Consider the following 14,927-nt stretch of genomic DNA (forward strand, 5'->3'; position numbering starts at 1 on the left):
CACACTACAGTGCCTGTTCTGGTACAGGGAAACCACAGCTCAGCATTTGGGGGCGAGTTTGTGTCAGTGTCTTCATGTCAAGGGTTCTTCTATCTCAAAAACAAGGCCCACATCACACAATTACACAATTCCTGTAAGGTTTAGTGCACAGAGTAACGTTTTCAGACTGCTCCCTTGTCTTTGGTGAGCAGAGAGGGACGGGGGAAGTAGCGCAGAGCTGTGACTGACCGAGACCACTCGGGTTTCCTGCCTTTCGACCTACATCTCCTATATCTGTGGAAGGAGCTGATTTAGCCCAAACTCCGTCTTTACAGTGCAAAAGGTTCTGGTGATACTTTACAGCACTTACTGTCACACTCCACATGAACTGATTTGAAGAATAACCCGGCTCCTGCGCTGGGTCGTCTTGAAATCCAACCAAAAAATAATTCAAGGCGCTACTGAAAATAGGAGCATCTCGCGATTTTCCACGGAAATTATCCTTTCCAATATCTGCCGACCGGAGAGGTTCCCCCTCAGTCTCCCTTTCCTTCCGGGAGGGCCCAGCCGGAGGCGCAGGAGCTGCCGCCGGGCAGGGCCGTGCCGTGCCGTGCCATTCCGTGCCGTGCCGTGCCATTCCGTTCCGTGCCGTTCCTCTCCCATCCTTCGCCCGGCCGCCGTCCCTGCCGAGCCAGACCGCTCCCACCGGGGAGCCCCGGTATTTCCGGAGCGGAGCGGCAGCGGGGGCGGCCCCGGTGGGCCGGTCAGCCCTGATCACATCACACCACATCACATCAGCCGCGCTGATCGCGTCGCCGCAGCCGCCCGGAGCGCGCAGCCGCCGCCGGGTGCCGGCCCCGGGGAGCGCCGTCCGTGCCCTGCCGGGGCGGAGATGGACCAGTCGGTCGCCATCCAGGAGAGCCTGGCGGACGGGGCGACCTGCCGGATCGTATCCTTTGATCGGCCCCGGTGTCGCGGTGCCGCCGCGCTCCCAGCTCCGGACTGTCCCCGTCGCTCCCTCCGGGCTGTCCCAGTCCCCTCCGGTTTGTTCCCGCTGCTCCCTCTCGCCGTCCCCGCTGCCTCCCGCCGATCCCCCCCGCCGATCCCCGCTGCCTGCCGCTGTCGCAGCGTTCCTTGACCGCGGCCGCAGGCGGTTCAGGGCCTCCTGGCGTCGGGGGACAGTGTGGAGAGCCGGCTGCTGGGCCTGGTGGAGCGCCGCGGGCAGCACGCGTGGGTGCAGTACCGGAACGTGGGCCGGGCAGGGAGAGCGTCCGAGAGAGCTCTGCGGGTCCCTCACAGCCCCGAGAGCCGCCTGAGAGCCCCATCCCAAGGGCTTTCCACCAGGGTGCAGTCCTTCAGGGCAGGAGTTTGAAGGCATAGTGCCTTGATGTCATGGGTGCTCAGTGAGAACCCCAGGCCCGTGAGCCGCTCTGCTCTGCCAGTAATGTGAGGACATTTAAGAGATGGGGTGGGCAGGTGGGTGGGCACTCGGCTGAGGAGGTACTTTGGGATTTGCATAAGGCTGTCCTAGCAGGTGCTGCTGGGTGGGATGGGGTCTGTGCTTGGCTGTTTGTGGCAGACGTGCCAGAACTGAGGAGGCTTTGCCTCCACGTGTGCTCTGTGCTTGCAGGATCTATGTGTACACTCACCGGCGGATGGCCATCACAGCTGAGGATGTCTGGCTGGAGAGAGTGATCCCCATCACACATGGGTTTACAGTGGAAGAAGGTACTGACACACTGTGGTGGCTCAGTGGCCAGTTCCAAAGAATGGGATGAAGGGGTTTGGAGTCCATTTTCTGCTCTTCTGCTTCCTGAAATTTACAATCTGTTCTGCCTTCACTTTATTTTTTAATAGTTGTTATCCTTGGTGAAACGTGTATATGACGTGGCATCTCTGGTAGGTCCCTGTGAGGACCAGAGTACTTAAGTCCCACCAGGCCCTAGTCAAAACTTCTGCCCAGCAGGTTTGTTCTGCCTGACTCTGTTCCTGCAGGGAATGTTTGGAGTTTGGAGAAGTTGCTGAGCTCAGTAATCTCAAAGTATCAGTGTGGTCTGCAAATCTGTTGCTTAGGTTTCAACTGATTTTTGGTTTTGTTTTTTTTTTTTTTTTTCTTTTGCAGTCGTACTGGATGGTGACCTTCACGTCATTGGTGAGTTCTGTGGTTGCTTTACTCCCGCGTTACAGGTGCTCTGGGCCCTGTGCCAGCTGCAGGCAGTGGGGCAGGAATGGGGGGTTCTTTGCCCCAGAGGATCTGATGGGGGAGGGCCTGTGCCCTGTAGCTCCTGGGGCACTTGCCATGCTGTTGGCCATTGTTAGCTCGTGCTAATGAGCATTGCCAGCCCCATCCAAACAAGGAAACCAATTTTCCGTATGTTTTTAAACTGCTACTGGAAGATTAGTTATTGCTCCTGAACAAGCAAACTTTTTTTTTAATATATATAAATGATGATTTTTATATTTTAAGTGGCATTCTCATGTAAAATTTTGGAAAGGAACACGGTAAGAAGGCACAGGGAGATGTTGCCAAAGGCTGTGCGTGTGCACACGCACCACTGTACAGCAGAGAAACGCTCAGTTCAGGTTGTGAAGGCTTGTCAGCACGACCCTCAGGAGCTCTTTCTCCCGATGTCTTCAGGCTCGGACGTGACTGTCCAGATCAGCTCAGCAGACGATCGCCTGACGGTGCAGCTGCCTTTCGGCTCCCACACGCGCACGTTCCTGCAGGAGCTCAGCAGGTGCAGCCCAGGTGCGAGCTCCTGGCGGGCGGATGTGACGGGCGCGTTCGGGTCGGGCGCTGCAGGTGTCGCGTCTGCTCGTCTGTCCCGCGTGTGGAACAGCGGCGTTGGCCTCTCCCCGCTCAAACTCGCCCAGCACTGTCGCGGGTCTCGATTCCCCGCGGTCAGGCATCTCGGCAGCTCCGGTCGCTGTTTGAGGGAGCAGAGGCGGCTGCTCTGCGGCCCGAGGCCGAAGGGGCTCGGGGTGCGGCTGCTGGGGGCGGGCCGGGCCGGGCCGGGGCGGGCGCTGGGGCCGGGCCGGGGCCGGGCTGGCCGTGGCTCCGAGCTGCGGGGATGTCCGCGGGCGGGCGGCCCCGCCGAGGTGAGCTGGGGGGACCCGCCGGCGTCGTTCGGGGAGGCGAGGCAGGGGCAGGGCTTGGGCTGAGCGCCCGCCCGGCTCTCCCGGAGCTCCGCGGCGCGGCCGGGCCGGGAGGCGGCTCCGTCGCGGCGCTTCGGGATCGCTCCGCGGCGGGCAGAGGGCAGCGGGCAGAGGGCACCGGGCACCGGGCACCGGGCAGCGGACGGCTCCGCCGGGAGCTGCCGCCGGCGCTCCGTGGCTTTGCCGTCCGGTGCCCGCCCCGTGCGCCCGGGTCGGCTCCGCCGGGCGAGCCGAGCTCTTCCGGAGCCTCCTCCGCTGGCTCCGCCGCCCCCGGTGCTCGGTGGCGTTTCCCGCTTTGCAGAGTGCACGCGTGAGAAGATTCAGAGCTAAAGCAATTCCTGGAAGTCAGTGTGGGGTTCAAAACCTGAATGTTGGCATTTTGCTGTTGCGTTTAGGCTGGGCTCGTCTCGTTGTATGAAGGCTGATTTAATTCTCCCCTTTGGACGCTGAGCGTGAATCCTGTTTTATCCAGGAGATATGATACATTTTCCTGCTGTACTATAATGTCACTACACATTTTTATCATTAATGCCTTTTATTACTTCTTGAATCTCATTTAACTGCAAATCCTGTGCAATTGAGATCTCCTATAATCTCTGCATGTTGCTCTCTGTTTCTGTGCTCAATTCAATTATCGAACAAGGTCATTATTCCACTTCAGAGTGCTACATATAGATCGCTCTGACTGCAGAAATCTGTGGCTAGATATAAATTTATCTAAAGGAATCAGCCTTTTTCCAAAGCTAATCTCTTTCTTAGGAGAATCCTACCTAAAGCTGATTTCTCCCCATGAGGTTAGAATGCAAGGTGTCATGTATAACTCTGATCTTTGGATCAGGTAGCAGTTGTGTCAGCAGCAGGCTCACACGTCTAACCATTCTGCAATAATGCCTTCTGCATACTGGCAAGTGGCAGGGACCCATGGAACTAATAAAGCCTGGGAATCTGCTCTTTTCTTGGCACAAAAGTAACCATTGCCCTTTGAGGTGAAGGTTCAGGTTGGTTCCTGTCACTCACTCTCAAGGGATGTTGCATGGTTGTTATTGGGAGAGTTTGCAGAGGTCCAAGGTGTAGTGATTGAGTTCTCAATGCCCATGGAGAGACTGCTGTGTGGCAGGTCCCTGGGCCCTCACTTCCCAGTGCATCTCTGTGTGTTCCTGGTCAATTCTGCTTGACTTGAGCTGTGTGATCTGCAGTGAGGTTTCAGTCATGTGCTCTTCTGAGTCCAAGCTCTGATAAATCCTCTTACACAGTCTATTCTCAGAAGGCTCTTGGGCAGAAGAGGTTTTCCAGGCTGAGAGTTTGGCCACTGCTTGCTATCTGGTTTCTATCCCGAAGTACTGCAAGTCCTTTTTCTGTTCTGTGTTCTTGTTCTGCAGAATGTTCTGTGACAGCATCTTAATTTTTTCTGGGTTGTATTCACTGGAGGAGAAGCTCAGCTGAACGCCTGGAACCCAACATTTTTAACAATTTCTACATCATCATTAGATTTGTGTGCTAATGAGCATGATTTTAGGATTGCTGGTTCTGCATCTTAAACACTGAGACCTCCCCCAGAATCCTGTTTTTTATCTGTTATTTTGCAACTTGTAGGAGCAGAATATTGTAACTGAAACAAAATGCTGAAAAACTGGTCAAATCTTGCTAAGGTAGTGTGATGTGTTTAGTGTCACTCCTGTGGTTAGTTCGATTTGTGTGGTAGCAGCCCTGTTACTGTTTTAGGAATGTGCAGTTTGCGTTGAGGCAGATGTTTCTGCTGAGGCTCAGTGAGTCTGTGGTGTGACCCTTTATGGCCCTCGAGGTGTCTTGACACCTGTGCCTTGCTGGGTACTTGCAGATAGGTAGAGACCCTTTAAATGATGGGATTTGTTTGTTTCTCCTTTCCCCCCTTCTCTTTGTATTTCCTGTCTTGCTTCAGAAATGAAAAATCTGCTATTAACATAAATTTTTCAGATTCCTGGGGTAGAGCCCTGCTAAGTCCTGCTTCAGCTTAGCTGTGAAGGAGAGCCAGCAGCAAGTGCTCCCACACAGACAGTGGTTGTGCTGCTCTCTGTGGCTCCTGTCATTTGTTCCTCTGCAGGGGAAGCTGCATCATTGCAGTACAGTTGGGTCAGAGTAAGCTAAATCTGTCAGATGGCTGAAAGAGAGACTGGGGGGGTACTTTGTTTTTTCACACAAATCTAAATTATTTTCTACCCACGGATTTTTGCCGGTGTTTACATAAGCATGTTGATAAATTGAAGAACACTTTGTGTTTAAAGTGAAACTTTGTTGTTTTTTTTTTTTTCCAGAAGCAGTTGGCTCTGAAGGTATCAAACAAAATGGAAAAAAAGCTGCAGTCAGTCAGAGCTCCAGCCATGACAGCACTGATAGAGGTACTCCCAGGTCAGTGCACGGAGGTGAGGGGGTCTAGAGCAGAAGCTGACAACTTTTTGAGATGAGAATCTGCAGGTTCTAGTTAAGAGAGAAAAAAGTTTATAAGCATGCTGTCAAAACATTAGTGGAAATTTCATTCCAGTCCCTCAGAGACAATCCTTCCAGTCCCCTGTTTGGGCATATTTTGGCTGTTTAGGGAGACAAGACCTGCTAGCATTGTTTATTTTGAATTCAGAGAGCTTTGGCTTGGAGCCACTAGGTCTCATAGATACACTCTTAAAATGTTACAGTTTCATTTTCCAGTTCCCATGACTTTGTGGACCCTGATGCAAATCATTCAGAGTCTGTCCGTGTGCTGTCCTTGGCACTGGTATGCAGGTTGCTGATCTTAAATTTATACCATCCAATTGCTGGTGGGAATTCCCAAGCTGTGGCATTACTCCTTTGCAAAAGGACTTGGCAGAGCCAGGAGACACAAAGTAAAACCACCTCTACCTGCACTCACTCTGGGCAGAGCTGGATGATCTCTACCACAAGGCTTTATAAACACAGTTCTTCATTCTCTGGCTGAGGTCAGAAAGAGCAGAGGCAGAGGGAGATGAGATTTCCCTCTCCTTGCTTCAGTAAGCAGGAAAGATGTACAGATTTTGTATCATTTTCCAGGTGTGAGTAAGGCCTGCTCTGCATCAACAGGCTTCACCAGGATGGTGAAAACCATTTGTAATTTTAGTTAGTTAAACTGGTTTTGTCTGGAGATCTCAACCCCGCTAAGAAATGCTCCTTTCAGGCTTCTTGGGTTATCCCAAATGTTATCTGTCTTTAGTGAACAGACAGAAAAATGTGAATTAAGGCCTCAGTGGCAGAAATATGCTGGTTAGGGTTTGGGGATAGCCTGGGCTTTATCTGCAGTTTTGCTTTCATTTGCAGGCAAAACAAACTCAAGCCTGAAGTGAGAACTGAACAGGTTCGGGCCTCCCGTGTCATGGCTTCGAACAAGGCCTCAATCTTATCAGAACCAAAGTTTGGACTCAGAGATACTATTGTTAAATCCCAGCTTGTACAAATGCAGGACTCCTACACACACATCCAGATCTACAGGTAATGATCATTCCTGTGAAGAACTTACTTTTCTGGGTTCTTAGCGTTGTCTGTCAGAATAACTCATCTGTTATTTCACCCTGGGTCTCCACAAACAGGAAATTCTGTAGAAAAGTATGATCCATACTTTGCAGAACAGTTTTTTTTTTCCACCTTTAGGTATGAGAAGAGCAGAATTTCATTAATGTCTCTATCAAGACTTGCCTCATGGTTCTTGTGGAGGAAATGGCCTTTTTGAAATCACTTTTTTCTGTGCTTATTTTAGACAGTGTCTGGAAATGCATCAGCTCTGTGCACTCCAACCTTCTCCGTCTCTACTTCTCTCCACTGTTTATTTCTGTAGTTGTTCCAATAAGTTCATAAGAAAGATCTTGAGTGAAATATTAGAACCAAAACTTTACTGTGTTTGAAATAGTTTTATGCATCTCATTCTGTGAATTTATAATTTCAAACTGCTGCTGCACAGCTGTAGCCTTGTGTTTTTTCTTTAACAATTTATACTTTACTTTTGTGTCAGTGTAAAACAATGTGTCCTTCTGTAAAAAATGTGTCTGTAAAGAGGAAGCTCTAGCTAAATCATTTTAGGGATTTAAACTTTGTCACCTTTCTTAATTTCCCCTAGCAGCATGTTAGTTATATGGAACATTATTTAGGTGGTTAATAGCAGTTCTATTTCCTGGGCTCTGGAGTTTGCAGCTCTGGGATTCTGTGACTGTCTTGGCAGGGTTTTTGTCGGGACATACAACGTGAACGGTCAGTCGCCCACAGAGAGCCTCCAGCCTTGGCTGAGGTGTGATGCTGAGCCTCCAGACATTTACTGCGTGGGGTGAGTGTCTGTACCTGGCCCATCCTCACAAACCTGGGCTGTGCTGGCAGATCTGTCACCCAGAGGAGTTCAGCCAGGACACCACAGGAATGTTGGCACTGGTGCAGTGCATTGCACAGCTCCAGGGTGGGTGTGCCCACAGCCAGTAGGGTTTGGCCTCTCAGTGTTACCAAATCCTTAATGCCATTTGATGTCATAATGACAGTAATTTAGATTTACATTTAACATACATCTATGATCAGCATAACTGAATTAGAGTTTTCAGTTATGAATTTAGTGAGAATAAGCTGGTTTAGTTCTTTCCCAGAGAAGGGGTTGCAGAGTTATAAACAAGTGCATGCATCCACGGGTTCATTCCTCTAACACAGTTTCCAGGAGCTTGATCTGACTAAAGAAGCCTTCTTTTTCAATGACACACCGAAGGAAGAAGAATGGTTTAAAGCTGTAACTGATAGTCTACATCCAGATGCCAAATATGCAAAGGTAAATGTGACCTTTGGGGAGGTTTTTGTGTGGAATCATTTTCCACTTGGCTCTCTTTTCCCTTTGCTTTCTCTTGTTCTCAGTGGCTGTGTCTTCAGAGGCTGTGCAGGTTCTATAGGGAGTGTTTCTGTGCAGGGTGCTGAGGCAGGGACAGGATGGGAAACAGAGCCAGGCTTCCCCACTTAAAGTGAGCTCCTGCTGTCTTGGGGAAGGAGAACAGGGAGTTTTGTATCTTCTTCTGTGTCTGGAAGAACTGCCTACAATGTATGGTGGAATGAATTGTGAAGGTCTTTTGGTAGAAATACTGCTTATGCTTTAGCTCCTGCTCCACGGGTCTGCTTTGTCTCTTGTCTCTGTTGTTGAAGGGAATCTCCTTCCATGAGTATGTCTGTGCTGTAGCTCTTGCTTTGGGCTTCATCTTCCTTTTCTGATGTTGCTTCCAACTCCTTCCTGGGCTGTGCTGCTGGAGGCCTGTGCACTGTGAGCCCTGCTGGTGCACTGGATGATCCTGAAACTTTAATTTTGGTGACCCATATTTTGGATGGATGTGCCTTCTCCCAGCAAACCTCTTCCATTACAGCATTGAATAGACCAATTACAGCATTGAAAAGACCAGGGTCTTTTTTTCAGGTGAAACTTGTGCGGCTGGTGGGGATCATGCTCCTGTTGTATGTGAAGGCAGAACTTGCTGTGAACATCTCCGAGGTGGAAGTTGAGACTGTGGGAACTGGAGTCATGGGGAGAATGGTAAGAATGGCAACTGTGCATGAGAAGGTTTAGGGTTTTGGACTGATAGGGATTTGGAAGAGCCTCCCCTTTTCCTTGGATGCAATGGTCATTCCTCCAGCTAAGGGGTGTGGCTGCCTCTAGAAGCAGATAGTCTATCCCCATGCCAGCTCAGGGCACTGCAAGAGGGACCTGCCAGGTGCTCACCGATGTTCAAAGCAGTAATCACTAATGAGGATTTTCAGCCTATTCCTTCCTCCAGAATTAAACAGTCTGTCTTAAAGTCTTCTGTCTTGTCCACTGCTAGTAACTCATCTGCAGTGCAGAAGCTTCTGACCAATGCCTTTGTCTTTCTCTTTCAGGGTAACAAAGGTGGTGTTGCCATCAGGTTTAAATTCCATAACACCAGCATGTGCATTGTGAATTCTCACCTCGCAGCTCACACAGAGGAATACGAGCGGAGGAACCAGGACTTCAAAGACATCTGCTCTCGGATGCAGTTCTGCCAGTCGGATCCAAATTTGCCCCCTCTCACTATTGGCAAGCACGAGTATGCTTCCCATCTGGCTGTGGGAATCATGGCATGTGCAAGGGAGCACTCTGTGAATGTGCTGGGGTTGAGGAGGGGGCCCAGTGGCATAAACGTCAGCTGGAGGGGCCAGAAAAGCTTTACCTGGTTTGGACAGGACTCACCCACACAGTTCTGACACCTTATGCTCTCTCAAACCTTATTTTATTCCTGAGCCTGGAGTGAGGACAGGGCAGGAATAAGCACTGACTTCCCCAGCTGTGGAATTCAAACACTGTGGAACAGTAACAGCACCAGTCATTAAGGAATAGTGACAAACATGCAGAACAGTGATTAATAATGGAAAAAATAGAAAAGGTAGCTTGTCTTTTAAGTTTTCACTGTTGTTATTCCTGATGAGAGCAGCTCACTAGGGGATTGTGATGGGGAGAACCCCGGAGCTGCAGAGTGGAGCTGCTGTCCATGGCCAGCTGCACATTTGGTGTATATTCTCTTTCAGTGTGATCCTATGGTTGGGGGACCTCAACTATCGTCTGGAGGAACTGGATGTAGCAAAAGTGAAGCAGCTTGTAGAGGAGAAAGCATTTCTAGAGCTTTGCCAGTATGACCAGGTACTGATGTCTCACCTACCTGCACATGGTGCTGAGGGTGCTCAGTACAAACCACACAATTCCTTGGCCTTTTCTGTGCTCAGTGTCTCCCTTTTATTCCATATGGAAATTGTGCTTGGGATTAGCTAAAATTAAAGTTTTCATCTTTTCTTCTTTTGTAGCTGAAGAGGCAAATGAAGGCAAATGCAGCCTTTGAAGGCTTCACAGAAGGAGAGATCTCTTTCCAGCCAACATACAAGTATGATGCTGGCTGTGATGACTGGGACACAAGGTACAGTGATTGTCTCAGATGTGATGCTACAAATGGCTGATGTTATCACTGAAGGAAGTAAAAACAAGGCTAAAAAATATTGCAGATCTAATGGCTGTAAATAGGAACAGTTCTGAGATTATTTCTGATTCTCTCCCTTTGCTCCAAAATTCATCTCCTGTTTACATCTATTTACGTTGTTTTTCTCCCACAGCTATTTATCAGATACTCCTAATATTTTTTCCAGTAATAATCCTAGTTTCCTCTTAGAGTGTACAAAATTAATGAATCCTTTTAGCTAGTTCCATTATTTTTTGTCTAGTTTGTTGTTTTTTTTCCCAAGTAAAATTTTTAGGATCTTATTTTTGCTGATCTCTCCTGTACCTGCTCAGATGAGACCAACCAGGGTTGACATGGAGTCAGCTGTGCTGTTCTTCAAAAGCCTGTTAGAACCATCCTTCCTGTGATGCTCTATACACAGAGCAGCTTGTCCAGTCTTAGCAAACCAGGAACTTCAGCTGCAAGTGCAGAAATTAAATCTGTGTGGCTGTCAGTGAAAACAGTAAATGCAAACTTTAAATGTAGAGCCTGAGTTTTTATTTTTCATGGCTTTCATGGTCAAAAACACCTGAGTATTGCTTTGTATGTTAATTGTATCTTGCATCTTTGAAGAAGCAGGAAGTCAAGCATGAGCTAGAGATATCTTATATAGACACTCAAAGTTTTTATATGCAAAGAAACTGTTAAAAATACCACTTTAACAGAGAACGTGCTCCAGGCCATAGCAGGAAATCCTGATTTCTGGGTGAGCAGTGTCCTGCCCCATGTTGTTACTGCATCTCAGTCATGCCTGGATGTTGATATTTTCCCCTCTGTTTTAGTGAGAAGTGTCGTGTTCCAGCATGGTGTGATCGGATACTCTGGAAAGGGCAGAACATTGCCCAGCTGAGCTATCGCAGCCACATGGCTCTGAAGCTCAGTGACCACAAGCCAGTGAGCTCTGTGTTTGATATTGGGGTAAGTATGTCAGTGCTGGATGAAGTAACTCTGCTGACCTCATCCCCTGGGTGCTGATTTCTCTTCCTGCTTCTATGGCATCCGCAGAGAACAATGGCTTGAAAGGGCTGGATCAGATATGGAGATGGGATTGTTGTACACAGTAAACAAGGGTTGTGTAAATGATACTGCAGTTAAGTTGGACAAGGCCTGAATATCTGTTGGTGTTCTTTGGGAACAGAGTAGTGTGTTGTTAAATTTCTTATTTTTTCTAAAGGGAAAAAAAAGGTTGATCTAGGACTGATTGAGTGACTCTCGTTACTTATGGCAAGGTCCTTTACTGTTGGATGATGAGAAGATCTTGGAGATCAGTGCTCCAAGCAGCTCTTCCCATTCCCTGTGCTGTATACTGTAGTGTTCTGCTAAAATCAACTTACTTCCCAGGTTTCCAGCTGTGTTCCAGCTGTCCTGCAGAGGCACAGTCAACGCTAGCTGGTCCAGTGTGTGTCCTTTTCAGGTGAAGGTTGTGAATGAAGAGCTCTATCGAAAAGCCTTTGAGGAAATAGTCCGCTCCCTGGATAAGCTGGAGAATGCCAACATTCCCTCAGTGACTCTGTCCCGCAGAGAGGTAGGCCATGGTCATGTGCCAGCACTCCCTGAGGGAACTGAGCAACCCTAGACCCCAGCAGTAGAAGATAGATTCTAGACCCTTGGGTCCGGTTCTAAAAAGTAGAATATTTTGACTTCCAGCTGTTCTCTTTACAAGCCCTAGGAATCTTTGTTCCTGTTGAGATGCTGGTGAATTCCAGTCGCAGTACAAGGCTAAAACAAGGGTGTGTCATTCCCTGAGGTGGGAAGAGAGAAAGTAAAAAGGTGGTTTGTGACCCTTGCTCTGACTTGTGCTTTCAAACATAAAATGTAAGATTGTGAGGATCTGGAGAAGGTCACAAACCAGCATTTGCTTTGTGCGTTGGGACTATAAAGATAAGCCCAGGAGACATCTGAGGCTGCAGCTATCTCATTCTCAATTTTATTGTGGTTATTTGAGGGCAGCATTTGTTTAAACGGGCCCCCTGATGCAAAGGACTTTGGCATTCAGAGTAAGCGTGATCCTATGCAGTCCTGGAAGAGATGGGAGTGGGAGCAAGGGGTTAATCTAGTTGTCTTGCTGCTTTATAATTGAACCATAGGGCAGGAATTGCTGCTCAGCAAGGTGGGATCGGTGATGACGTTGACTGATATTTGTTCCTAGATCCATTTTGAGGATGTTAAGTACATGCAGCTGCAGGTAGAGCGGTTCACAATCCGCAATGGCCAGGTGCCCTGCCAGTTTGAATTTATCAGCAAACCAGATGAGAAAAACTACTGCAAGGAGTGGCTGACTGCTAATCCAAATAAGGGCTTCTTGCTCTCAGGTGAGCTCCTCATTTTTCCCATGTTAATGAGCTGACATTTACCCCTTCTGGCTTAGTTCCTTCTACAGTTCTGAGAGTGCTGTGCCTGTTTGCAGGCTGTTGGTCTAATACTGGTTGTAACTGAGTCTGGGTTTTTTATCATCTTCTGGCAGATGCTGAGATCACAATTGAGCTGGAGGTATTTGTTAATAAATCAACAGCTACTTGCTTAAACTCTGGAGAGGAAAAGCTTGAAGATATCTTAGTCTTGCATCTTGTCAGAGGGAAGGATTATTTTTTATCCATAACAGGCAACTATTTGCCAAGTTGCTTTGGGACTCCCATCCACACACTGTGTTACATGAGGGAACCAATCCAGGACATGTCAGCAGAATCCATTCGGAGACTTGTGAGTTAAAGACAAGATTCCCTTCCAAACACACAAGAGTGTTAAAACTAGATGCTAAGGCCTGTCTGTTTTTATTAAGAAGTCTCAGGTATAAGCTTTGTGAAGTATTTTTGCCAAGCTGAATAAGAACTTGGCTAGCTACCTTTTGTTTGTCTCCCTCCTGCCCACACTGCCTTCCCTCAGACCCTGATGCCAGTAGACACGAGTGATGATCCTGCCCAAGCTGAAAAGCCTATGGTCATCCCAAAAGAGCTATGGATGATGGTGGATCACTTGAGTCGCAACGCTTCCCAGCAGGTTGGCACTGGAAACACAAAATGAGATGTTTGCATTAGGTTAAGTTTTCAAGAAGATACTGGTAATAGCAATCACTGCAAGCTGGGTGTGTTTGGCCAAAGGCCACGGGAGATGAGTGGTCCTGATGCCCCAGGTTGTACTGTTTGGTGCTAGTGACCATGTTGATGAGTCCAGGCATCAGCAGTGTCCTGCAGTGCTCTCACTGCAGTGCCACAGCCTTTCTAGAGCTGTTTGTGCTGAGACTTGGATGATGACCATTTTGGAGAGACTTTACAGGCAGATTATAAAGACTTTGTTCTATTTACCCAAAATTCTTACATTTCCCTCGGACTGATAAAGTGTTGTCTTTGCAGGAAGACTTGTTTCAGCAGCCAGGCCTCAGATCTGAATTTGAGCAAATCCGAGACTGTTTGGACAAGGGGATGTATGATACTTTGTGTATCCTTTGAGCCTGATGTCCAGGAAGGTGCACTATGCCAGAGTGCCAAAACTGAGAGGGGTTTTTAAGTTGCTGTCTCTCCTCCCGGGGTAACTGAGCTCTGCATTTCCTCGTGGCATTATGTCATCCTCTGCTGAGTGCTGGCAATATCAATGAATTACACAAGTGCCCAACTGCTAGCAGCAGCAGCTCGTGTGCAGGCCAGGGGATTAAAGCTGTGAGCTGTAGGCAGAGTTCTGGACACCTAACCAAAAGCATTTAGGTGGTGCTGTGCTCTTCCTTAACCACGTTTGGATCAGTGGGCAGCAACCACTCCGTGGCAGAGGCCCTGCTGCTCTTCCTGGAGAGCCTGCCCGAGCCTGTCATCTGCTGCAAGTTCTACAGCTCCTGTCTGGAGAGTGCCAGCAACTACAGGCTGAGCTGCCAGGTACTGCTGGCTCCCTGTTCCAGAGGGAGGGGAAGCAAACTGGCCTCTGGTACACCACTCACTGGGTTTTGCTCTCAGTGACATAGTCCTCTGTTAATAGAAATGATCTGGAACTGGTGCTTCTGGGTTATAAAGAGCTGTGGGCACCAGCAGAGAGGGATTTTGGGGGGCAGGTGCAGCTGGAAGGAGTTGCTGTGTCTGCAGAATAAAAATGTTGGTGTTTTTCCTTCCTCAGATTCTCTCGGAACTACCAGTGTGCCATAAACATGTGTTTGAATATCTAATGATATTTCTACGAGAACTACTGAAGAACTCAGGGAAAAACCATTTGGATGCGAATATTCTTGGTAAGGCAAGCAAGAGGGGCTGCACAGTCAGGGAAACAAAGCACTTCAGACCCGAGTGCAGCTGTGGCTTGTAGTGCTTTGAACCTTTCATTGTAAGTGAATAGTCCATAGAAACGCAGGAGTTTGGGAAGGCGACCCAGAGATGTGGGGATCCTCAGCTGTACCCTGCCTCACAGTGAAGCCAGGCACTCTTCCCTGGGGCTGGTGGAATGTCCTGCTCTCACTGTGTGTCTGTGTGGCTTTTCCCTGCAGCCAGCGTGTTCAGTGGTTTGTTACTCCGGCCTCCCCCTGGGCATCCCAGGCCTGACATAGCTGCCAAGAAGAAAGCTCAGCAATTCATCCACCAGTTCCTCATGAGGGACGATGATTTACCATGAATATCGGATGCAGTTAATCTGACTTTTAGACATTGAATTACTTAAAAATTTTTTTTATACATTATACTGGCGCTTTTTTTTAATATCACAATATTTTGTACCATCTGTTGCTCTTGAAGGCAGAGATCAGGCACTTTGACACCTGATTATGCTGTAAAGTACATAAAATTTCCCAACAAGCTGTATGTGGACAAGTTAAAAAATACG

At 48.4% G+C, this 14,927-nt stretch overlaps 1 protein-coding gene across 1 annotated transcript; it reads left to right on the top strand.

Annotated features, from left to right (window-relative positions):
* Positions 1–871: 871 nt before the first annotated feature.
* On the top strand, positions 872–14,720 carry INPP5B (inositol polyphosphate-5-phosphatase B). The gene is made up of 22 exons (XM_062508939.1): positions 872–928; positions 1,130–1,209; positions 1,610–1,707; positions 2,102–2,131; positions 2,618–2,728; positions 5,427–5,520; positions 6,439–6,609; positions 7,334–7,435; positions 7,804–7,918; positions 8,549–8,665; positions 9,007–9,194; positions 9,673–9,784; positions 9,946–10,055; positions 10,916–11,051; positions 11,548–11,658; positions 12,283–12,445; positions 12,598–12,833; positions 13,017–13,130; positions 13,484–13,568; positions 13,869–13,996; positions 14,232–14,343; positions 14,596–14,720. Exons 1-22 carry the CDS (start codon positions 872–874, stop codon positions 14,718–14,720), a joined length of 2,595 nt encoding a protein of 864 aa, XP_062364923.1.
* The last annotated feature ends 207 nt before the right edge of the window (positions 14,721–14,927 follow it).

This window comes from Cinclus cinclus, chromosome 26 (assembly GCF_963662255.1).
Source record: "Cinclus cinclus chromosome 26, bCinCin1.1, whole genome shotgun sequence".
Classification (NCBI taxonomy): Eukaryota; Metazoa; Chordata; class Aves; order Passeriformes; family Cinclidae; genus Cinclus; species Cinclus cinclus.

What these genes read in the sequence shown, in the direction of transcription:
- INPP5B (XM_062508939.1), top strand. Translation starts at nt 872, where the DNA reads ATGGACCAGTCGGTCGCCATCCAGGAGAGCCTGGCGGACGGGGCGACC. An exon ending in CTGGAGTCATGGGGAGAATG is followed by an intron (nt 8,666 to 9,006) that starts GTAAGAATGGCA and finishes TTTCTCTTTCAG; the next exon opens with GGTAACAAAGGTGGTGTTGC. An exon ending in TGTGATGACTGGGACACAAG is followed by an intron (nt 10,056 to 10,915) that starts GTACAGTGATTG and finishes CCTCTGTTTTAG; the next exon opens with TGAGAAGTGTCGTGTTCCAG.